The sequence below is a fragment of the Papio anubis genome, chromosome 3 (assembly GCF_008728515.1).
Source record: "Papio anubis isolate 15944 chromosome 3, Panubis1.0, whole genome shotgun sequence".
NCBI classification, from domain to species: domain Eukaryota; kingdom Metazoa; phylum Chordata; class Mammalia; order Primates; family Cercopithecidae; genus Papio; species Papio anubis.
The window spans coordinates 168,994,016-169,018,696 of NC_044978.1; the positions used below are offsets into that span (position 1 = coordinate 168,994,016).

Here is a 24,681-nt window from a genome sequence, read left to right on the forward strand (position 1 = left end):
CCTCCTCCTCCTCCTCCTCCTCCTCCTTCTTCTTCTTCTTCTTCACCGAGTCTCGCTCTATCACCCAGGCTGGAGTGCAGTGGCACAATCTCTACTCACTGCAACCTCTGCCTCCCTGGTTCAAGCGATTCCCTCAGCCTCCCGAATAGCTGGGAGTACAGGCACCCGCCCCATGCCTGGCTAATTTTTGTAGTTTTAGTAGAGACAGGGTTTCACCATATTGGCCAGGCTGGTCTCAAACTCCTGACCATGTGATCCGCTGCCTCGGCCTCCCAAAGTGCTGGGATTACAGGCATGAGCCACTGTGCCTGGCTTCAGCTTCTGGATTCTCCCTGGGGTCATTCCCATCATCCTACAGATACGTTCTGGACTCTCTCATCAAGCAAACAGCAACAAAACTCTTCCAACTCCACCTGCTTCATCTGTAGCTCAGGCTCCCTCCTCTGAGCGCCAGACATTTATCTGTGTGTGTGCCTTGGTGCCGTCTCCACTAGTACGTCCGGAGGCACATCAAACTTACTACATCCAAATTAGACTTCTCGATTTTCTTCTCCTTACCTGTTCTACCTACAGTTTTTCCCATTTCAGGAAACACCAACCTGTGGCTCAGGTCAACATCCTAGGAGTCATTCTTGATTCCTGGGCTTCTCACTGTGCTCCTGTCTTCCTTCATTCAGTTCTTCACACAGCAAAGAAAGCATTCTTTTTTTCTTTTGTGTTAAAAGTGGAAGAACAGACATCCTTGTCTTCTTCCTGATCCTACGAGGAACGCATTTAGTCTTACACCATTGAGTATGGTGTTAACTGGGGACTTTTCCTAGATGCGCCTTATGAGGCTGAGAAGAGTCCCTTCTGTGCCTTGCTTGTTGAGTAAGTTTTTTTTATCATGCAAAGATGTTGAATTTTATCAAATATTTTTTTCTGTGTCTATTGAGACAATCCTGTGGCTTTTGTCCTTTACTTTTGATGTGGGGTATTACATTAGCTGCTTTTCAAGTTATACTGGCCTTTTTATATACCACTCTGTCCAGTTTTTTTGTTTGTTTTCTTTTTTTGAGATGGAGTTTCATTCTTTTTGCCCTGGCTGTAGTGCAATGGCGTGATCTCGGCTCGCTGCAACCTCCGCCTCCTGGGTTCAAGTTATTCTCCTGCCTCAGCCTCCCAAGTAGCTGGGATTACAGGTGCCCACCACCATGCTTAGCTAATTTTTGTACTTTTAGTAGAGACCAGATCGCCATGTTGACTAGGCTGGCCTCGAACTCCTGACCTCAGGTGATCTGCCTGCCTCTGCATCTCAAAGTGCTGGGATTACAGCCATGAGCCACTGTGCCTGGCCTCTGTCCAGTTTTCTAAGTGTTATGTTCAGGGGTTTGCATTCCAAAGTATTCCTTCCGAACAAATGAGATGACATCACTTCTCTGCTTTAAAACTCTTCGGTGGATTCCCACCGTACTGCAGAGGTCCCCTTTGGAATTCGGCCAAAGCTGCCCTCTTTGGGGCCTTTGTGCAACGTCACCCCTTTTCTCTGCTCCCAGCCCAACTCCCCTGTCGCACTTTCCAGCACTTTCCAGCTCTCTCACTGGCTTCTCCTGGGAACAGTTTCTAATAAATCCCCTCCACGCACATCCTCTTCTCAGGTGCCTCTTGTTCAGATCAACCGCCATGCAGGAGAAGCATCTCTGGTCTCCTTAGCCCTCCCACACCCCAGCCCCCTCGCCCTAACTGGGCTCTGTTGATTTTCCCGCAGGTGATTTATGCCCTGAACACCCGCCAGGATGAGGCTGAGGCCAGCATGGAGGCGCTGCGGGAAGCGCACCAGGAGGAGCTCCAGAATGCGGTGGCAGAGACCAAGGCCAGGCTCCTGCAGGAACAGGGCTGCGCAGAGGAGGAGGCCCTTCTCCAGCGCATCCAGGCCCTGGAGAGCGCCCTGGAGCTGCAGAAGAGGCTGACGCAGGAGGCGCTGGCTGAGTCGGCCTCCTGCAGGCTGGAGACCAAGGAGAGAGAGCTGAGGGTGGAGGCGGAGCACGCCGAGCGGGTCCTCACGCTCTCCAGGGAAATGCTGGAGCTCAAGGCTGACTACGAGAGGAGGCTCCAGCACCTGATGAGCCACGAGGCTCCCCCGCGGGGCCGGCCGCCCCAGGAGAGCCCTGATACCAAGTCAGAGCCAGGCCAGGGCCCAGAGATGCAGGAGGTCCTGCTAGAGGTGCAGCGGCTGCGAGTAGAGAACCAGCAGCTCAGCAAGGACTACGCCCGCAAGGCCGAGGAGCTGCAGGCCACCTACGAGCGGGAAAACGAGGCCATCCGGCAGGCCATGCAGCAGTCGGTGAGCCAGGCTCTGTGGCAGTGGCAGGAGAAAGAGTCGGACCTCCGCAAGAACTTCCAGGTCCAGGAGTCGGCCCTGCAGGCTCAGGTCCGGAAGCTGGAAGGAGACCTGGAGCACAGAGGCCGCAAGATAAGTGACCTGAAGAGGTACGCCCAGAAGCTGAAGGAGAGGATTCAGGTAAAGCAGCATCTCTTCTTACAACCCCTAAGGGGATAAATCAGCAGGGCTGCTTATTGTGAACCCGCTATAGGTCAGGCCATGTGCTAAACACTTGCTTTCTAAGGAGGTGAGCCCTATTATCTCCATTGAATTCAACTACATTCGTTCCACACACAAAAAATAGATATATATTCGTTTGTTTGTGTATTTTTGAGACGGAGCCTCACTCTGTCTCCCAGGCAGGAGTGCAGTGGCGTGATCTCAGCTCACTGCAACCTCCACCTCTCAGGTTCAAGCAATTCTCCTGCCTCAGCCTCCCTAGTAGCTGGGAATACAGGCGCCCACCACCAACCCAGCTAATTTTTGTATTTTTAGTACAGGCAGGGTCTCGCCATGTTGGCCAGACTGGTCTCCAACTCCTGACCTCAGGTGATCCACCTGCCTCAGCCTCCCAAAGTGCTGGGATTACAGGTTTGAGCCACTGCGCCCCGCCTACAGATATTTATTGAACACTGACCAGCTGCCAGGCCCAGGACTATGGGCAAGGGACACATAGTGAGTTAGACTTGGTCCCTAACATTGGAGAACTTGGAAACCTACAGTCTATAGATGAGAAGCTAAGACCGAAATTGAGAGGCTTAAGGACTAGCCTACATTGGCACGTGGCTAATAAGTGAACTCAGGTCAGCCTGATTCTATAAACCCCTGTTCGTTTCACAGCAACCTGCCTGCCCTAAAATCCCAGGACTTTGTGTTTATAGAGAGCAGGATCATTGATGATTCAGTTATGTGAGCCCCACAAAAGCACAGAGCCCCATCTCTAAAAGTAGAAGCAGTTAACATTTCTAACATTCCCTGAGCATTTTTTTTTAACCACTTTATCTCATTTAATCCTCACTAAAGGAAGACCAGAGGATGAGGAGGGATTTGATGAGCCCTGGGTCACTGAATTCCACAGACTCAGGGCTTCTGCTGTGCAATACCCGCCTTTCAGGTCTGATGGCTATTCTATGTACACAGGATGTCTCTATACAGAGCTATAACCAGAGAAATGGGACCCTTGCTGTCTGTTTAGGACCTGGATGTGCAGCTTAAGGAGGCTCGACAGGAGAATTCGGAGTTGAAAGGCACTGCAAAAAAACTTGGGGAGAAGCTGGCTGTTGCCAAAGACAGAATGATGCTGCAGGAGTGTCGTGGGACCCAGAAGACAGGTGAGATGCCCTGGAATGATTTCCTTAAAAGACCCAAGGTTAGCTGCCAGCTTGGTCTGGTGCTACTGGCAGCCTTACGCCTGCTAAGGGAGCAGAGAGGAGGGGCAGGGCTGCTTGATCTGACCCATCTGGTGGGTGAGACCAATCTCTGCAGGGTACAGGTGAGCTGATACCTAAAGCTGCCTCACCTGGATCTGGCTCAGGTTGGACATCTAAAAGGTATGATGTGAAAGGACCCCTTGCCCCCAAAAATTTCCCCACCAGGCTCACCACAGTGCCTGAAATTCTTAGCACTGACTCCCTTCACCCCCTACCACTTACACAATGCTTTATGCTTTTAATATCATTTAACACAATTATGCTATTGAGTCTTTCCAATAATTTTGTGATAAGTATTGTCCATCTGGTTGGGCAGATTGATGGTGGCTCATGCCTGTAATCCCAACACTTTAGGAGGCTGAGGAGGGAGGGCCACTTGAGCCCAGGACTTTGAGACCGGCCTGGGCAACATAGTGAGACTCTGTCTCTATGAAAAAATAAAAATTAAAAAATTAAATACAGGCCAGGCCTGGTGGCTCATGCCTGTAATCCCAGCATTTTGGGAAGCTAAGGCAGGTGGATAACCTGAGGTCAGGAGTTCAAGACCAGCCTGGCAAACATGGTGAAACCCTGTCTCTACTAAAAATGCAAGAAAATTAGCCAAGCGTGGTGACGGGTGCCTGTAATCCCAGCTACTTGGGAGGCTGAGGCAGGAGACTCGCTTGAGCCCTGGATGCAGAGGTTGCAGTGAGCCGCAACTGGGCCATTGTACTCCAGCCTGGGCAATAACAACAAAACTCGAAAGAAAGAAAGAAAGAAATGAAGGAAAGAAGGAAGGAAGGGAGGGAGGAAGGAAGGAAGGAGGGAGGGAGGGAAGGAGGGAGGGAGGGAAGGAAGGAAGGAAGGAAATTAAATACAAAGTATTGTCTTGAAATTTGGGGCTCAAGTGATCCTCCCACCTTGGCCTCCCAAAGCGTTAGGATTACAGGTGTTAGCCACCACACTCAGCCCAAAAAGTATTGCCAATCTTTCATGTTACAGATGAAGAAATAAGACCAAGAAAGGATAAGTGGCTGGCTCAAGGTCAGCCAACTGGTTGGTGATAGAGCTCTTGCTTGTGTCCAAAAATACATGATTCTAAGTGCCTTCCCCTAGGTCCCTCAACGGAAAGCTCCTGACACTGGGACACAGTGTCAAAGGCACAAAACCTGGGAGCTGCCTTCAGGGAGCTCATGGGTCTGTACCTTACAGCCCACAGCATGCTTTGGTATCATAGACATGGCCCAGGCAGCAGGCGAATAACGTGCATGGGAAAGAAGCCACCACGGGGCAGAAAGGTGCAGAGAAGGAGAGGTACTGGTTCTGGAGAAACCAGAAAGGTGTAGAGAAGGAGAGATACTGGTTCTGGAGAAACCAGAAAGGTGCAGAGAAGGAGAGGTACTAGTTCTGGAGAAACCAGAAAGGTGCAGAGAAGGAGAGGTACTAGTTCTGGAGAAACCAGAAAGGTGTTGTGGGTTTCGAGCAGAGGTCTCAAAAGTGGTACACGAGTACTTTAGAGAATATGGGAGGAAAACGTAGTCATTCTGCTTATATTAAATATTTGTTTTTGTTTCATCCTTTAAATTCCTAAACATATATTTGGAACATGCTCAATTTTTTTAACCTATGGAAACTGCAGTCAAAAAGATATGGAGATTATTTAGGAAGGGAGAGCAGGGCAGCTATTTAAGCTCATGAGGCTTCTTGAGAAGAGATGAGAATTGCTACCTTGACCATGCTTGAGGACCAGCAGACCACAGGGCAGGAATTACACAGGGGGTGTTGGACAAAGTGGTTGAAAAGCAGAATGGGGGCCTGACAGCAGAAAGCCTTGAACAAGAGGCTGCAGCCAAGAGCATCCCAAATAATGCTGAAATGTATGCTTGCAGATGCCAGGAAGACTGAGCTAGTTTCAGAGAACAAAGTCCTGGGGGAAGAGAATGACTTGGAAGCCGGCAATCTTCATCCTCAGCATGATCAAAGCTGTCTCAAGGAGTGCCCTTGCGTGAAAGGAGGCACAGATATGCAGGTAGTGTCTGACCCAGCCCTGGGAATGGACAAGGCACAGAGAGCTTTGCTATCTATCATAAGCATCAGGTAGAGGCCAGTTCCCAAACATAGTGGATCCACTTGGAATCAGCAGACCCCGTAGTTCCTGGAGTAGAATTCCAGCCAACTTACTGCCTACTCCATGCCATTGGAAACCAGGAGACTGAGAATGTAGCAGAATCCTCCCAATGCTATGTCATCGGCTTCTGGGAAACTGGAAACTGGCTTAGGATCTCATTGCATGTCCCCAGTCAAAACAAGCAGAGCATTATTTAAAATCTACCATAGTATGGGCTGAAATATCCAATCTCATGATAATAGATACACCATTCTGCCGTTTTCCAGTGGTGGAGACTCTTACTAACATCAAATATATAGTCTTGTAAAATTGATTGCACCTTGTGCTACGTGCTGTAAAAAATGATGTATAAACCTTGTAACAGTTGTATGAAAGGGAAATCGTGATTCCCTGCTCCTCATCCCTCCCCAGCGGTTTTACAAGGTCCTTTTTCTTTTTATAGACCAAGAAAGAGGCAAGTGCTGAGACAGAATATATGAAGCAACAATATGAAGAAGACCTTCGTAAAATCAAACATCAGACAGAAGAGGAGAAGAAACATCTCAAAGACCAGCTAGTGAAGCGACTGGAAGACTTGGTAAAGAAGCACACCGTGGAAATCAAATCCGTTCGCTCATCTGTGGAGGCCGAAAGAAAGAAACTGCAGAAGGTGAGACCTACTTCCATAGAGACTGTTCTGGTTCTTTTTTCTTTCTCCCACCTCCTTTCTTCCCTTTTTTGTTCCTTCTTTTCTTCCTCAAACATTTACCGAGCTCCTGCTCTGTACAAATGTAAGCTTCTTCTCTGAATACACACAGATGAAACGTACAGTTATGATAGATAGCAGAGCTCCCTATGCCTTCTCCAAAGGGAGTCCAGGGTCTTTTGGAGGAGACAGAGGGACACCCCTATAAGCCTGGAGTCGTTGACGTGGGGCGGAATCATGTCATGAGTGGTGAACTTAGGGAAATTCAACTCCACTTACTCTGCAAAAACACACAGAGAAATACCATGAACCAAAAATTCAGGCCTGGAGGACTTCCTGGATCCAGTTCCCCACTCTATCGCCACACTTCAAGTGATTTAACCTGGGCCGCCACAGAGGGAAATTCCACGTGCCTCAGGATCCTCATTTGTAAAATGGAGGATAATAATAATAGCACTTCGTAGAGTAGCTGCAAGGATTTAATGAGGAGCCACGTGAAGACACAAGGCGTATCCTAATGCCTAGGACACGTGCGCAGCAGGCCAATGCAGGTAATTAATCAGCAGCGTGCCAAAGTGAGGGAAAATTCTGCCCGTGTGTGCTGTTCCACTCTCCCTCCAAACAGGGCGGCTTTCTACTGGCAAGTCATGTGAAGCCTCATCTCTTGTGTTTGCTGGAATAAGTAAGTAACGTGAAGATTTCGGAAAAGAATGAAGTGTGAAGCAATATCATGGTGAACGTAGGTGGAATGCTTTGTTTAATTATTATAAGGAGTCCTCTTTATAGCCCAAGATTCTGCAGTACCAGCTTTGAGTGTTCACTGAAAGATAATACTGTATCACTGGGGCGTGCACTGTTGTGCAGGGGTTACGAGTAGTAAATACTCAAGATTATATGTTAAATGAACTCGTGAAAGATCAAAAGATCAAGACTAGTCTTGGATCTAAGTCTGAACCCTAACACAAGCTGTGTGGCTGTAGAAAGGTCATACAACCTCTCTGAAGCCTGATTTTTTTTTGAGACAGAGTCTTGGTCTGTCACCAGGCTGAAGTGCAGTGGCGCGATCTCGGCTCACTGCAACCTCCACCTCCCAGGTTCAAGCAATTCTTCTGCCTCAACCTCCCAAGTAGCTGGAACTACAGGCGTGTGCCACCACACCCAGCTAATTTTTGTATTTTTAGTAGAGACGGGGTTTCACCGTGTTGGCCAGGTTGGTCTCCATCTGGTGACCTCATGATCCGCCCTCCTTGGCCTCCCAAAGTGCTGAAATTACAGGCGTGAGCCACTATGCCCGGCCTAAAACCTGATTTCTAAAATAGGGCTAAATACTTCAAGGGCTTATTATGTAAATTAAATATGGTATTATAGTATATATAAACCCTTATCTTAGTGCAAAGCATGTAATGAAAGTTAAAGATATGGTAAGTATTGTTAATTTCTTTTTTTTCTTTTCTTTTCTTTTTTTTTTTTTTTTTGAGACAGGGTCTCTCTCTTGCCTAGGCTGGAGTGCATTGGTGTGATCATGGCTCACTGCAGCCTCCACCTCCTGGGCTCAAAGGATCCTCCTACCTCAGTCTCCTGAGTAACTGGGGCTGCAGGTGCACGCTACCATGCCTGGTTAATTTTTAAATTTTTCTGTAGAGATGGGGATCTCACTATGTTGCCCAGCTGGTGTTGAACTCCTGGACTCAAGGGATCCTCCCACCTTAGCCCCCCAAAGTGCTGGGATTATAGGCGTGTGCCACCATGCCCAGCTCTCATTGTTAATTTCCATGTGCATTGGGTAACATAATGTGTGATAATATTATTTCATGCCCATTATACTTTATAAAGTACCTGACACTTTAGAACACATTTAATCTTTCCAACAATATTACAAAATGTTCATATCCCCATTTAGAGTTGAGGAAACTGAAGGTCAAAGATGTTATATATCAAGACACACAGCTAAGTGGTGGAGCTGCAATTCAAACCTGATATCCTGACTCCAGAGCCCGTGGCTTCACGCTGTGTAGGCAGCTGTAGTGAAAGCGTTTTTTCCTCCCCGTGAGCTGCAACTGGTTGCACAAACCTAATCCTCAGACAAACAGATGGACACTCTTTCCATCCCCAGCCGCAAGCGGCAGGAGGGAGCGCAGCATGCTCTCGCAGAGCTACAGGTTGCCCTGGTAACCTGTCAGCCACACCTGACTCTGAATGTGTAAATCTCACTTTGGCCTTAATAGGGCGCATGAGTCCATCTGGGATATGAATCATGTCGCAATAAATTGCACTTACTTGGTTTTTTTGGTTTTACATTTTGTTCATTTTCAAGAACTGAGCATTTAAATTAGGCCATGCAGATTGGGAAAGGTAAAACCTTAAAGAGGCCTCCAATCTAGGGTTTATGGACTAAAAATAGATACCATTGTCCCCTGTAGAGTTAGGAGTGCACTATTTCTTTGAGCCCTTGTCTGCAGGTATATTGTGTATCCTGAATGCTACCCTAACCTAAAGAACACACTATAGGAGGTGGCCTGGAGCTGACCTGGAGGCCTTGATGCCTTCCTTGACCCCAGATTAGATGATACTGTCACCGAATCCTGATGGACAGCACAGTACACATCCTATAATTAGCATTTGCATACACTGACTCCTAGGAAAGGGATGCAGACGATGTATTCAGCACCTCCCGAGCTGTGCTAGTCACTTCTGCACATTCTCATTTGTATGTGAATCACTTAGGATTCTTGGTGACAAGAATCACAAACCCACCTGGGAGTTTATGCAGAAAAGGAATTTAACAAAACATAACGGAGGACCAGGGAACTGGGCTTGGCAACTACCCAGCCAAGAATAATGTCCCAAATCTATTGCAAGACAGATTAGAACACCTATGCTGCCACCTCTGAACCTGGACCTGCAGCTTACACAGCCGAAACCACCAACACTGGGCCCTGGGCATTGCCTGGAGAACTGAGCTATCTAATATGGGAGCCAATAGACACATGTGATTACTTAAATTTGAATTAATTACAATCAAATAAAATTTAAATTTCAGTTCCTCGGTGGCACTAGCCGCATTTCAAGTGCTCCCTAGTCATATGTGACCAGCACATGTCATATGTGACCAGTGGCTACCCTAATGGTCAGCACAGCTCTGAGGGATTTCTGCACATTAGCTCTGTCACACTGTGGAACATTCCATCATCACAGAAAGTTCAGGTGGTCAGTACAGCTCTAGAACAGCTGGCCCTGCTGCCCCTGAAAACTGCAGGTGCCAAATTCTGTGTGACTCCCACTGTCCACATCACTGGCCTCTGATTTGAAATCCAGGATAGGTGCGCCTTACTGGGGAGCTTCAGTCCCATGCCCATGCTCAAGTTGCTGGCAGTCTGGTGTTTTCCAGATTTATGATAAGAGGAGGGCTCTGATGCATCAGATGGAGAGTTCTCAAACACCAAATGGAAGGGAGGCTAGATCTTTGGCAGCCAAAAGGAATGACAACTCTCCACTCAGCAATCAGATCCCAACCTCAGCTCTGTTATTGTTTTTCCATTTCATAGACAAGGAACTTGGGAAATTAAGTAACTTGAGTAGAACACAACTAAGAGATAACGGAGTTGGATATGAATCAGTCCTGTCTGACTCCACAGCCAGTAATTCTTGCTCTCTACCAGTCTGCGTGTATAAAAGAATATACATTGCCCTGGGCCTTGGACATTCAGGTCCTTGCTTTGCCATTATCCATATACTGTTTATTTATCATTGACTGAATGCATATTTATGTTTTGAGCAATGCAGGGATACAGGAATCGGCCATGTCTTCAGGGAATACACAGTCTGGTAGGGAGGAAAAGATCTAGTGAAACAACCAGAGTCAGGTCAGTGTGTACTAAGCGCTGTGCCTGGGGAGAGCATTCTCACTGTCAAATCTTAAATATGTCACTTTGAACCACTTCAAAAACAGAACCACTTCGGACCTCTGTTTTCTAATTTGAAATAACAAATATTAATGATATTATTTTCTCAAATTTTTTCTTTATTTGCTACTACCACCAAGATCTCAGATTTTTTTTTTCATATTTCTATCAATTCCCAAAATACCCCTGGTTATTTAGAAGTATATTGTTCAATTTTTAACTATTTGGTACATTTCTAGATACCATTTGATTATTGATTTCTAATTTGGTTCCCCTGTGGTTAGAGAACAGATTCTGTCATTTCATTCCTTTGAAATTTGTTCAGCTTGTTTTTGACCCAAATGTGGTCTGTCTAGATGAATGGTTCCTGTGTGCTTGAAAAGAATCTGAATCCGCTGCTGTTGGGTGGAGTGTTCTATAAAAGCTAATTAGGTCAAGTTGGTTGATAGTATTGTTCAAGTCTGTTATGTCCTTACTGATTTTTCTCTACTTGTTCTGTTGATCATTGAGAGAGGAAGATTGAAATCTCAAATTAGAATTGCAGATTTGTCTATTTCTCCTTTTGGTTCTCAGCTTTTGCTTCATGAAAATTGAAACCTTTTTACTAGTACATATACATTTAGGATTCTTGTGTCTTCTTGATGAATGGATTCTTATTATTTATGAAATATTATTTGTCCTGAAATCTGCTTTGTCTGATAATATATACATATTCTAGCATGTTTATGGTTAGTGTATCTTGGTCTATTTTAATCTGTCCTTTTATTTTAACCTACCTGTGTCTTTCTATTAAAAGTGCTTTTGTGGTATACTTAATCCTTTTTTATACAGATTGACAACCTCCGCCTTTTAGGGGACATTCAGACCATTCACATTTAATGTAATTATCATTAAGCGTACGATCTTGTTTTTCCTACTTGTCACATCTGTTCCCACCCCCTTTTTCCGTTTAATTTGGATACATTGAGTATTTCGGGGGTATTCCATTTTCTAGCTCCACCTTTGACTTATTAGATATGCTCTCTTTTGGCAAAGTGGAGAGCTAGCGGTTACTCTAGGATTTGGAATATGCATCTTTAAATTTATTGGTCTGTCTTGAAATACATTACTTCACACATATAAACCTCAGGATAATACATTTTCATTTTACCCTTTGTGTTCTTCGTACAATGGTTGTTATATGTTGTATTTTATTTTACACATGCTATAAATCCCACAGTATGTTGCTTTTATAGTTGCTTAAATGGACAACCATATTTTAGAGAAAAAAATTTAATGAGAAAAAAGGGTCATTTTCCCATTTGTTTGCCATTTCTGCAGCCTTCATTCCTTTGGTAACTTCAAGTGCCTGTATAGTATCATTTTTCTTTAGCCTAAAGAACTTCCTGTAACATTTCTTGTAGCATGTGTCAACTCCTACTCACAACATATTTTCTTTCTCTATTTTGCCTTCATTTTTGTTGAATATTTTTACTGGATATAGAATTCTAGGTTGACAGTTGTTTTTTCTTTCAACACTTTAAAGATGTCATTCAGTATCTTTTGGTTTGCATTTTCTTCTAGTGAAAAGTTAACAGCCACATTTATCTTTTCCTTTTGCATAGTATGTTTCTTCTTATCGACTGCTTTCAAGATTTTCTCTTTATCACTAGTTTTCAACAATTTGATTATGATATGCCATGATGTGATTTTCTTTTTTTTTCTTTTTTCTTTTCTTTTTTTTGAGACGGAGTTTCACTCTTATTGCCCAGGCTGGAGTACAATGGTGCGATCTCGGCTCACCGCAACCTCCGCCTCCCAGGTTCAAGCAATTCTCCTGCCTCAGCCTCCCTAGTAGCTGGGATTACAGGCATGAGCCACCACGCCCAGCTAGTTTTGTATTTTTAGTAGCGATGGGCTTTCTCCATGTTGGTCAGGCTGGTCTCGAACTCCCGACCTCAGGTGATCCACCCACCTTGGCCTCCCAAAGTGCTGGGATTACAGGCGTGAGCCACTACATCCGGTCGCCATGATGTGATTTTTCTTTGTGTTTTTGTTATAAGCTCATTGAGTCTATGGGTTTACAGTTTTCATGAAATTTGGAAATTTTAAGGCCATTATTTCTTCCATTTGTTTTTCCTGCTCTTGCTCCTCTTCTAATATTGTCCCACAAGTCATTGAGGTTCTCTTCAGATTCCTTGTCTCTGTGTTTAAGTTTGGATAATTTCTCTTGCTGTATCTTCAAGTTTACTCATCTTTCTTTCTGTACCATCTAATCTTTTTAAAAACCCATTCAGTACATTTTTCACTTTAGATATTATAATTTTTTGCCTTAGAAATTCCCTTCTGTTCTTCTTTACAGTTTTTTTTTCCATCCTCATTATTTTCATGTTTTCCTTTAAATTATTGAACATAATTATAATTATTCCTTTAGCATTGTCATCTCTGTCAATTTTGGGTCTTTTTGATTGACTGGTTGTTCTGCTCTTTATGAGTCACATTTTTCTGCTTTTTGCCTATTTAGTAATTTTTTATTGGATGCTGGACATTGAGAATGTTAAGTTATTAAACATCTGGATTTTATTGTCATTTTTGCTAAATTTTCTTTTGACAGGCAGTTAAATTACTTGTGAACCAGCTTCATTGTGTGAGACATCTTTATTATGATAAATTATACATAATATAAAATTTTCAGTTTTTGAGACAAAGTCTCACTGTGTCACCCAGGCTGGAGTGCAGTGGCGCGTTCTTAGCTCACTGCAAGCTCCGCCTCCCGGGTTAACGCCATTCTCCTGCCTCAGCCTCCCGGAGTGATTATTTAAGGCCTTGTACTGGTTGACTCTTTCAGCTGCATCATGAACTTTAAATATATGCCAAATAATTAACTTTTCTTTTTGAAAAAAAGTTAACAAGTTTTCTCTTAAAACTCCAACTGAAATCTCCACATGGTAATTTTCTGTGGTTGCTCAGTTGTTGTCCCTTACAGTGGCACTTTTACATCGCTTTTCCTTAATTACCTGTAATTGTAGACAATCTGGACAAAGAAACAGAAAATGAGTGTGAGTCCTGTATCTACGTCTTATCAGCTGTGGGATTTCCTCTGTGTCAAATGGGTGCCATCAAACCTGTTTTCCTGGGTATCTGAAAGTTCAGTGAGAATAGCATTTATGAAAATGCTCTGTGAATTCTAAAAATTAATGGCCCGTGAAACAGTCTTCCAGATTCGGGATGAAGCAGTTTAAATATCTGAGAGCATTCATCTCCTTTTTTCTCAATATCCTTGTCTTTGTTATTTTTTTATTTTTATTTTTTCTCTTTACCTGAGTTAAGGGAATTTTCCTGTTGAAATCTTCAAGGTCACTTTCGGCTGAGCTGGACCGGGCATGCTTCTTTCAAATCTGTGTTCTCCAGTGAGCCAGAGATGTTTGTTTTCTGACAGTAAACCACATTATTTTGCACCCAAAATGAAGCTTACTTATGCCAAAAATTACTGCTGAAATTGATTATTTCCATCTGTGGGGGAATTTTTTTCACATTAGGTTCATTTGTCAAGGTTACAGCTGAAGCTATGATTAGTTACTTGTAGACTGGGAAGTTAAGTTATGTAAAATTAGAAATAGCCATTCGTTTATGCTAAAAATTATTATCACAGGGGATTGTCACTGTGCTGTTACAGTGAACACATGTTGGCAGTGTTAGTGAGTGTCTTCTTTATTAAAGCATGTTCAACAAAACTTCTGTTCAATAAAAGCTTCTATGGATGAGAAGCTAATTAATGAAGTAAAGAAAATGAATTTTTGTTGAAGGGATGGCCTTGCTGCTGCTGATTGCTTAAGTTACCTGAACTTGTTTGAAACCAAAGGAGAATTTACATACTGTGTTTAGAAAATGAGCTCTCAAAAACAACAAGCCCTGCAAAAGGGGATCATAGATTTACTGAACAGAGACTATACACATGTTAAATGTCCAGAGTTTTTTTCTTCTCTTTAAGTGACTGACCCCAGGAAAAATGCTAAGGGCCTCCCCAGAGTCACTGGCCTAGGCTGGGCTTGGCCCCACAGAAAGTATAAAGGTGTCATGGAGGTGATCAGCAGCAGTGTCTTTTCAGATGTTCAACTTGGAAACCCAGGAGTCAAACATGATCTCTTTCTCACCCCTCACATTCAGTTGTCCATCTAATGTATTACTTCTGCTTCTTCAATGACTGTGGAATTCCTCCACTTCCCCCTCTCCTCAGTGGTACCATGCTGATCCAGTCAACCACCATTTCATGACGGAACGTGCGATGATTTCCCTGCCTCCAGTCTCCCCACTTCATGTAATCTAATCTTCATTGCAGTGGAACCTTCTGAAAATTCAACCTTCATTTCAAACTCTCCAGTCACTCCCTATCATCTTTATAATGTATGAAATAGTTCCAATTCCTTAACATGATTTTTAAGACCCTACAGAGGCAGACTCCTGATTGCTCTCTCCTGCCTTATCCCACACCTCTCCCCTGTCCTACTCTGCCCTCCAGCCTTTCACTTTTTATTCATTCATTCATTCATTCATTCATTCAGAGACAGGGTCTTGCTTTGACACCCAGGCTGGAATACAGTGATGTGATCATGGCTCACTGCAGCTTCAAACTCCTGGGCTCCAGTGATCCTCCTGCCTCAGCCCCCTGAGTAGCTAAGACATGCCACCAAGCCCAGCTAATTTTTTAAAAATTTCATACAGATAGTGTCTCGCTGTGTTGCCAAGGCTAGTCTCAAACTCCTGGCCTCAAAAAATTCTACTGCCTCAGTCTCCCAAAGTGTTGGGATTATAGGTGTGAGCCACCCTCAGTGGTTCCAGCCTTTTAGTTCATCATTCATTCCATGTTCTTTCCCTTGACGAAGAGCACTTTCTCCCTGCTCCCAAATTTTCCTGCCTGATCCTGTCCAGTTCTTACTGATCCTTCCAGTCCAGCTTAAACATGGGTTTTCCTACAAGTCTTCTCTGCTCAGCCTAGTGATGCTGTTGTCTGATACATGACAACTTCTGTACTCACACAGTCAAGCGTTTTTCTGTACTAGGAGCTAAATTTTCCTTGAGAAGTCAGGGAAGAAGCACAGTCAACCAGTCAGGCTTTCCTGAGTTCAAATCTTGACCCTGGGCAAGGCATTTAACCTCTTTAAGTTTCATTTATTTATCTTTACAATAAGCCTTGGTGGTAGTACCTAAGTCATAGGGCTTTCACGAAGACCAGAGAGAATGGTCTGTGTAAAGTGCCAGCAAATGGCACGTACTCGGCAAATGTCAGCTACTGTTATCATGTCCATTAGATCTACAGGTCCATAATCAACTGACAGCTTAGGACAGCTGCTCTACAAATACCTGCTGGATATTGTAACCTCTAATTCATAGGAAATTTTGGAATGTCTGAGGGCTTGGTTCTTTAATATCTTATATTTTCCTCATGCTCTCATTCCTGTTCTCTAGCTTTTCTCATTCCAATGCATGCCTCAATACATTCTGTATGCTGATGGCTCCCAAATGCATACTCCAACCCAGAACCCTCCCCTGAATTCCAGGCCCTCTCTCTATCTACTTAGACATCTAACAGATGTATCAAACTTGACATGTGCAAACAAGCTCCTCAGAGGGTCCCTGAATCCACTCCTGTCTTCCCCACCTCAGTTCATGGTGGCACCATTCTCTCCTTGCTTAGGTCAGAAAGCCTGGTGCCATCCTGACCTCTCCTTTCAGTGAGTCCTGTCAGTCAACATTCCACATATATCCCAAGTTCTACCCCTCCTCCCCGCTGCACTGCTGCCACAGGCCCAGCCACCATCACTCTTACCTCAGTTACCACCACAGCCTCCTCCCAGGCCTGCCTGCCACTGCTCTCCCCCGACCCCTCCACCCACACATCAGTCTGTACTCAAGACAGAAACCAGTAGTGAAGCTGGGCATGGTGGTTCATGCATGTAATCCCAGCACTTTGAGAGGTGGAAGTGGGAGTATCACTAGAGTTTAGGAGTTCAAGACCAGCCTGGGCAACATAGCAAGACCCCATCTCTACAAAAAAATTTTTTTTAATTAGCTGGGCATGGTGGCATGCACCTGTAGTCCCAGCTACTTGGGAGACTGAGGTAGGAGAATTGCTTGAGCCCAGGTGGTCAAGGCTGCAGTGAGCCATGATTGTGCTATTGTACTCCAGTCTGGGTGACAGAGCGAGACCTTGTCTCAAAAAAAAAAAAAAAAAAAAACCACACAGTAGCAAACTTATCCAAATATCATTGCAACCACATCACTACATCACTCCTCTGACCAACAGTTAAGTGGCCTTCACCTCACTGGTAAGTCTAACTTTGATGTTTGAGGCCTCAGATGGTGCTCCTCAGACCTCATCTAGTCCAGCCACCGTGGCTCCTCTCTGTCCTTAGAATGTGCCAGGGCCTTTGCACATCCTGGAAATCTCACACCCAGACATCTCCTTGGTGAACTCCCTCACTTATGACAGGATTTTACTCCAAAGTCACTTTCTGGAGCACTTCTCTGGCCAAGTTATCTAACATTTCAGCCCCTCCCCAGCACTGCAGAGCCCCCTCCCAGCTTTATTATTTCTCCATCCAACCTAGTGTTTGCCGTCTTGTTTACTCATGGACTTTGATTGCTGCCTATCTTTTTCACTCAAATGTCAGTTTCCTGGTGTGTAGGAATTCTCCCTTTTATCTCCCCAGCTCTGAGAACGGTGCCTGGCACACAGTAGATCTCAAGAAATATTTGTTGAATGAATGAGTGATACAATATCTACCTAAAGTTCAGCTAAGAGGAACAGACTATCTCATTCACTCCTCTAGATACTTGCACAATTTCCATAGAAATTAAGCTAGAACAGAAAGCCTCGGTCTCTATGAGAATAATATTAGTGCCTATCATCTACCGATCCTTTACTATGTACCTGGAGTGGCAGGGAGCATGTGAGGAGCACAGTGAGTCACTGAGAGGTTAGGAAATGTGCTCGAGATGACAGATGGAACGTGACTGTACCACTTATGTGGTCTCCAGAATGTTCCTTCACCTGGATCTGCTTTGCACTGAGGTTCATGGGCTGTGGTGAGGGACCATGGAGCAATCGGCCCTGGGAATCCCATCATTTATTTTATTTTATTTTATTTATTTATTTATTTTTAAAATAGAGATACCATCTCACTATGTTCCCCGGGCTGGTCTTGAACTCCTGGGCTCAAGCGATCCACTTGCCTCGGCCTCCCAAAGTGCTGGGATTACAGGCGTGAGTCACTGTACCCGGCTAACCCCATCATTTTGACTCATGTATGGATGCTGTTGAGAAGACATTTTGTACTGCTTTTTCTATTTCCTTGCATCCGAAAATGTAGTTGGCTTTTTTACTTATGTGACACTGAGAATTTTGTTAGTAATGAATGTGACACTGAAAATTTTGTTAGTAATGAGCATTTTTTAAAATTTGACACTAGAAAACTTAAAGACAACAATATGCCCCACCCCACCCCTATATATATATATCAGGCTTTGTGGTGTGAAGTTAACACACGTTTTCTTTTGACCTTCTCGTGTATGTCTAGTTTCTGTTTGTTTGTGGTATTTTATGACTCTCGTAAGCTTCTTTGATCTCTGGGAAGAAGGCAGGGTGTGAAAACGTTAAGTGTCCTCTTTCCGTGCCTTGTATGGTTAACTCTAACAATCGTCCTTTAGGAAGTAGAAGCACAGCTGGAGGAAGTGAGGAAGAAATCAGAAAAGGAGATAAAGCAGCTGGAAGAAGAGAAAGCCGCCCTCAATGTGAAGCTCCAGAATTCTCTGCTCGAGGTAAGCCCTGAACAAATGCAAGCCTTGGGGTGCTGTTTCTGGTCCCTGGGAGCTTCTGCCTAACTGAGAAGCCAAGAATTTTGGAAGACAGAAAAAGACACTCAGCCAGACAGGAAGGCTGTCTCAGGGGACATGCATTTAGCTGCAAGTAACAGAGAACCAGATTAGAGGTGCTTAAACAAAGAGGCCTTTAATGTCTCAAATAAGAGAAGGAGGCCACTGGTGTTGGTTCTGTGGCTTCATGAAGGCACAAGTGGGTAACCTGCAGTTCCCCTGCCTTTCCTTCCCCAGGGATACATTCGCCCCTTTGTGGGCTCTTAGCAATTTTGCCTTTCTAGGCCCTTCCTTCATTAAAAAATATTAAAAATTTATATTTTATGACTGCAGTGGTAGAAATATGAGTATCATCCAGACTATACATTTTTCTGATTTTAAAAGAAATTAACACATTTTCATGGGCACCTGAAAGTATCAAAGAACTAGTGGAAAAGGCTAGAAACAGAATCCTAAGAGCCATTTCTGAGCCTGCTTAAACCAAAAAAAGGTCAACAAGTTTCATTCCTTCCCCTGTCCTCCCTCAAACCTTCCAGATGAGACCTGTGTCTCCCATCTGCTTCAGGAACCCATGACACCAGTTCCTCAGCCCTGCTGTACATCACAACCTCTGGGGTATTTTTAAGAACACAGAGGCCACGCGCAAAACAGTATCGATTGTTTAGGAATAGCCAAGAGGTCAATCTAAACAAAGCACGAGGATGATAGAATCAAATTGGGCCAGTGGTTATCTCTAGAAGGGAGAGAGTGTAAGGGGCTACAGCTGTATTTGTGACATGTTATTTCTTTAGCTGAGTGATGAGTACACAGGTGTGATGTTTTCTCTAACTCCTTCTATTTCTAAAATCATTATTTTAAAAAATGATGAGCATGTCATTCCTTAGACTTGATATTTCAGGGTCTAGAGGTAGGTCTTGGTGAAAAGTTCTGGGATAGAGTCTTCTGGTCCAGCCCAGACCAAGGTGGGGCTGCACAGCAAAGAAGCCTTTCTCTCTCCTTCCTCCTTTCTGCCCTGTTGTCCTCCCTTCCTCCTGCCTTTCCCTCACTCCCTCCTCCTTCACTTCTCCCTCCCTCCATCTCTTCCTGTCGCCCTGTTGGAGATACACTGCCAGTCTTCCTGTTGTACCTGGACCACACCTTGCTGCAGAGCTTAAGGTGGCCTCATGTACATGTATGAGACCAACCGAGTTATTCGTTTTTTTGGTTTGTTTTTTTTTTGAGACAGAGTCTCGCTCTGTCGCCCAAGTGGAGCGCAGTGGCGTGATCTTGGCTTACTGCAACCTCCGCCTCCCAGGTTCAAGCAATTCTCCTGCCTCAGCCTCCCAAGTAGCTGGGATTACAGGCACCTGACACCACGCCTGGCTAATTTTTCTATTTTTAGTAGAGATGGGGTTTCACCGTGTTGGCCAGGATGATCTCAACTTCTTGACCTTGTGATCCACCTGCCTGGGCCTCCCAAAGTGCTGGGATTACAGACCCAGTTATTCTTTTGAATAACACAGGTCAGGGAAGCCTGGGCCCTGACCTATTTCTGTGAATGTGCCTTAGAGCTCTTTTTTTTTTTTTTTTTTTTTTTAAGCGGAATCTCACTGTCACCCAGGCTGCAGTGCAGTGGCATGATCTCAGCTCACTGCAACTTCTGCCTCCCAGGTTCAAGCAATTCTCCTGCTTCAGCCTCCCAACTAGCTGGGATTACAGGAACATGCTACCACACCTGGCTAATTTTTTGTATTTTAGTAAAGACAGGGTTTCACTGTGTTGCCCAGGCTGGTTGCGAACTCCTGAGTTCAGGTGATCCACCCACCTCTGCCTCCCAAAGTGCTGGGATTACAGGTGTGAGCCACCGCACCTGGCCCTATTGCTGTAAATTCTATGCAGTAGTACCTACCTTATAATGGCTGTTGTGAGGATTAAAAGAGTTAATACTGTAAAAGGCTTAGGTTCCTGGCTGGGCATAGTGGTTCACCCCTATAATCTCAGCACTTTGGGAGGCTGAGGTGGGAGGATCTCTTGAGCCTAGGAGTTTGATACCAGCCTGGACAACATAGCAAGATCCCATCTCATTTTTAAAAATAATAATAATAATTTTTTTTAAAAGGCTTAGATTCCTGGGTGGCACAGAGCAAATGGACCATTCAGGAGGTGCTCTCATTATGTTATACGTATCTCTACTGGGTGTCATTGGGCTTATAAACATTTATCTATCCCCCTCATAAAATGATAGCTTTTTAAAGGCAGGGACCATGCTTTATGATTTTACTATCTTGCTTTCACTCTGTCCCTTCCCCATCCCTCCTTGTACCTAGCATGGTGCCTAACTAGTATTAAGGTTTCTAGAAAAATTTGAGGAAAGTCCAAGTTTCCTTTATGTTTTTTGGCCTCATTCTCCTCAAAGTCTAGGGGAAAGCTGTCTGTTTAATTCACATATTACAATTAGTTGGTTAATCATCATCATCATAATTAAGGCCTTATACTTTAAGAGCACCCCCAAGCCACTCTTCTCTCATTTTATCTACATAATTCTTAAATGTTGTTCATTTTCTTTACCAATTAGCTTTTTTGTTTTGTTTTCAAAAGAAATTGAGTGGCCTTCCGGGAATGATATGAAAGCCACCCTACAGATCTAGTATAGAAATATGTATGTAAATAACTTAAAGGAAACTGTGGAATACTATAAACCTGCTGGGCACATTTTCTTCTGGAAAGACTAAGCAACTAGCTCATTAGACATGGCATTTCTAGGCCTGGCGCAGTGGCTCACGCCTGTAATCCCAGCACTTTTGGAGGCCGAGGCAGGCAGATCGCTTAAGGTCAGGAGTTCGAGACCAGGCTGGGCAACATAGTGAAACCCCGTCTCTACTAAAAATACAAAAAATTAGCTGGGCATGGTGGTGCATACCTGTAGTCCCAGCTGCTTGGGAGGCTGAGACGGGAGACTCGCTTGAACCTGGGAGGTGGAGGTTGCAGTGAGCCAAGATTGCGCCACTGCATTCCAGCCTGGGTGACAGAGTGAGACCCTGGCTCAAAAAAAACAAAAAAGAAAAAACTGGTATTTCTAGAAATGTGTGTAAAATTTGCCTAATGGGGCACTCTTCCCAGAACAGACTGACCCAGGAGAATTGATTCCCGGAAGAATGACTGTGTCGAGGAGGCAGAACTTGGTTTCATTGCGTGGTGTTTCTTATCTCCTCTTTTAGGTTTTAAGGCTGGAAGAATTTATCCAACAAAATAAGGCACGCCCCACAGGAGCTGAGGAAAGGCCCCAGGAATTAGGCTGCCAGCGCTGCAGCATTCTGGAGACCCAGGTAACCTCCAGCTTTGTCAGATTTAATTGAAGATACTTCTCTTCTCAGTCTCAGCCTTTCAGTGTCCCCAGTGACGCATGTTGATGTTAATGGGCTCTTTTACATCTCCCCTCGACACTGCCAAAATGCCTGGAAAAAAAAAAAAAAATCACCACAAAATCCATTCACAGAAACCACGAAGGAAATAGAATTCTGACTAATTATCTGGGTGGTTTGAAAAAGAATAAGGCCTGTCAGATGAGTCTCCGCTCTCTCTCTCAGAGCAGCCTGCCTGGTGGATAAAGGGCGCACTCAACTGGAGCAGGGCCTTTGATTCTGCCCAGCACGAACCCCAGTAGTCGTCATAAAAGCCCCTCTCTTGCCCTGGCTGCCTCCCTCCACAGCCATGATCTCATTTACTCTCACAACAGCCCTTGTCCGTGAAGCTGCCCTTTCAGGGACGCCGCTTGAGGGTAGAAACTGGTTGGTTTGTGTCTCTGTCTGGCCTGCGGTGGGTTGTATTGTTCTCTAGGATCACCATAATGAATGACCGCATACTTGGTGGCTTCAGCGATGGAGATGTACTCTCTCACAGTTCTGGAGGCCAGAGGTCTGAAATCAAGGTGTTGGCAGGGTTGGTTTATTTTGGAGGCTGCAAGGGAGAACCTGGTCTGTGCCGCTCCCCTCGCCTCTGGTGGTTGCTGGGCAGTCCTGGTGTTCCTTGGCCAGTCTTCCTTGCAGACGCGTCACTCCGGTCTCTGCCTCCGTCATCACATGGTCTCCTTCCCCGAGCGTCTGAGTCTCTGTGTCTTCACATAGCCTTCTTATAAAGACACCAGTCACTGGATTTAAGGCGCACTCTACTACGGTATGACTTCATCGTAACTAATTGCATCTGCAAAGATCCTATTTCCAAATAAGGTCACACTCATAGGTACCGGGGCTTAAGACTTCAGCATATCTTCTTAGAGACACAGCCTAACCCACAAGATAGGCACTCAGTGAACATTTGTTGTACCATGTCAGGAATATAAATAATCCCTGTGAAGTGGGCGCTTGAGTACCCTGGCTTGAATAACCCTCTTAATTCCTGTTTTGGCAGCAAGAGAGCCAAAAAAAAAAAAACCCCTCAGCCTTCAATTTCACTTATTTGATTGTTGCCTGCAATTTTCAGGCCATTTCAAACTCCAGGCGGGAAAACACTACATGGTGAGTCTGAATCTTCCCACATCAGTCTCACCAGTCTCTTGTTTACCCATTTCTGTGTACACGAGTGTCCTCAGGAACTACAGTTTCTCTCCCATGACCCCCATCTTCCAGGGCTCAGGCCCTGGTCCTGCCAACAGCCCCCATGACATACTCCTCTGGGATAACCCCCAGTCAACCACATATTCACCAGGGCAAGAAACAGCCAAAATCTAGTGACTGTGGATTTAAATAATAATTAACATTTGTATGTGAACTGGTCAGTCGTAGAGCACTGTTCTCATCTTTGACTTCATTGGAGTTTTTTGTTTTTGAGACAGAGTGTCTTGCTCTGTACCCCAGGCTGCGGTGCAGTGGTGCAATCATGGCTCACTGCAGCCTCGACCTCCTGGCCTCAAGCGATCCTCCCACCTAAGCCTCCCGAGTAGCTGTGATCTCATATGTGTGCCACCATTAGTAGAGACGGTGTTTCATCATGTTGACCAGGCTAGTCTTGAACTCCTAACCTCAGGTGATCCTCCCAAAGTGATGGAATTACAGGTATGAATCAGCATGCTCAGCTTCATTGGAATTTTGCAACAACCCTGTAAGGCACTCATTTTACAGAAAAGAAAACTGAAGGTGAGGGCAGGTGACCTGCCCACAGTCACAGGCCGGTAAATAGCCAAGACAGGATGGAACCACGGGCTCTGATCCCCTCCTCTCTCCATAAGAGCAGCACATGCCCAGGATGCCTTCCAGATAAAACAGGCCCCAGCTGTCATTGGGTTAAGGGGAGCAGCCAGGACTCTCTGGGTTTCCTCCTTCTTCCTCTGACACCCAGAAAAGGGGAGAATCCTTGAGCAGCCCTGTTGCCCCCGCTGCCCCCCGCCACTCCGGTAAGCCTGGAAGAGAATCCTAAAGGAGCAGAGGCACCCTCATCCACAGGGCTTTCCCCTTCCTGATCTGAGGCTGTCCCCCTCCTTTCGGAAGATTTCTGCCTGAGGGAGGTGCAGATATTTTCATTCTCCTCGGTTTCTTAAGAACCAGTCTCATGAGCTGGCATTCCAGAGAACTTTTGGTCCCAGGGACAACTGCGTCTTTCACCAGCACCATGTGGGGCTTCCCAGAAAGGTTGTCCTGAGATATTCAAGTATTTCTCAGCTCCGCAAAGTGACGGTGGCAGGGAGATGGACCGGAGTTGGCTGACATCCTTCTTGATGAAATTAAATCTGAAATAAGGTTGGTAAGCTGGAGACTGAATTTAAAAATGCAGTTCAGGAAGATTGTAGAGCAGGCCGTATTTTAGGAGGGAAAATAAACACGTAGAAGTTCTAGGTATGTTCCGGGGCTGATGACCCGAGTCTACCAGTCACGGTCACAATGTCCATGAGCCGGTGCTGTCACCACAGCTCAACTTCAGCACTTGACTTTGGGGTTGGATAATTCTTTGTTTTGGTGGCTTGCGGGGAGCTGTGCTGTGTGCTGCAGGATACATAGCAGCCTCCTTGGCCTTTACCAACAAGATGCCAGTAGTACCCTCCCAACCAAAAATGTCTCCTGGGGGCAAAACTATCCCCAGTAGAGAACCACCTCTGTAGCTAAAAAAGCAAGTCCTGAAGAAGTCCAGAATACAAGTGCCTGTTCGGAACATGGGTTGGTCCACCAGGAAACTCCTCAGTCTTTTTTTTTTTTTTTTTTGAGACAGAGTCTCACTCTGTCACCCAGGCTGGAGTGCAATGACGCGATCTTGGCTCACTGCAACCTCCGCCTCCCGAGTTCAAGCTATTCTTCTGCCTCAGCCTCCCGAGTAGCTGGGACCACAGGTGTGCACCCATGCCCGGCTAATTTTTGTATTTTTAGTAGAGATGAAGT

General features: G+C 45.1%; 1 protein-coding gene across 1 annotated transcript in view; it reads left to right on the forward strand.

Annotated features, from left to right (window-relative positions):
• Nucleotides 1-24,681, forward strand: part of FAM184B (family with sequence similarity 184 member B) — a 149,802-nt gene that overhangs the window by 73,832 nt on the left and 51,289 nt on the right. The window contains exons 2-7 of the mRNA XM_017958608.3: nt 1,748-2,500; nt 3,558-3,693; nt 5,661-5,800; nt 6,342-6,548; nt 18,173-18,283; nt 21,535-21,642. Of these exons, the coding sequence (XP_017814097.1) occupies nt 1,748-2,500; nt 3,558-3,693; nt 5,661-5,800; nt 6,342-6,548; nt 18,173-18,283; nt 21,535-21,642 (1,455 nt within the window). The remainder of the gene's footprint in view (nt 1-1,747; nt 2,501-3,557; nt 3,694-5,660; nt 5,801-6,341; nt 6,549-18,172; nt 18,284-21,534; nt 21,643-24,681) is intronic.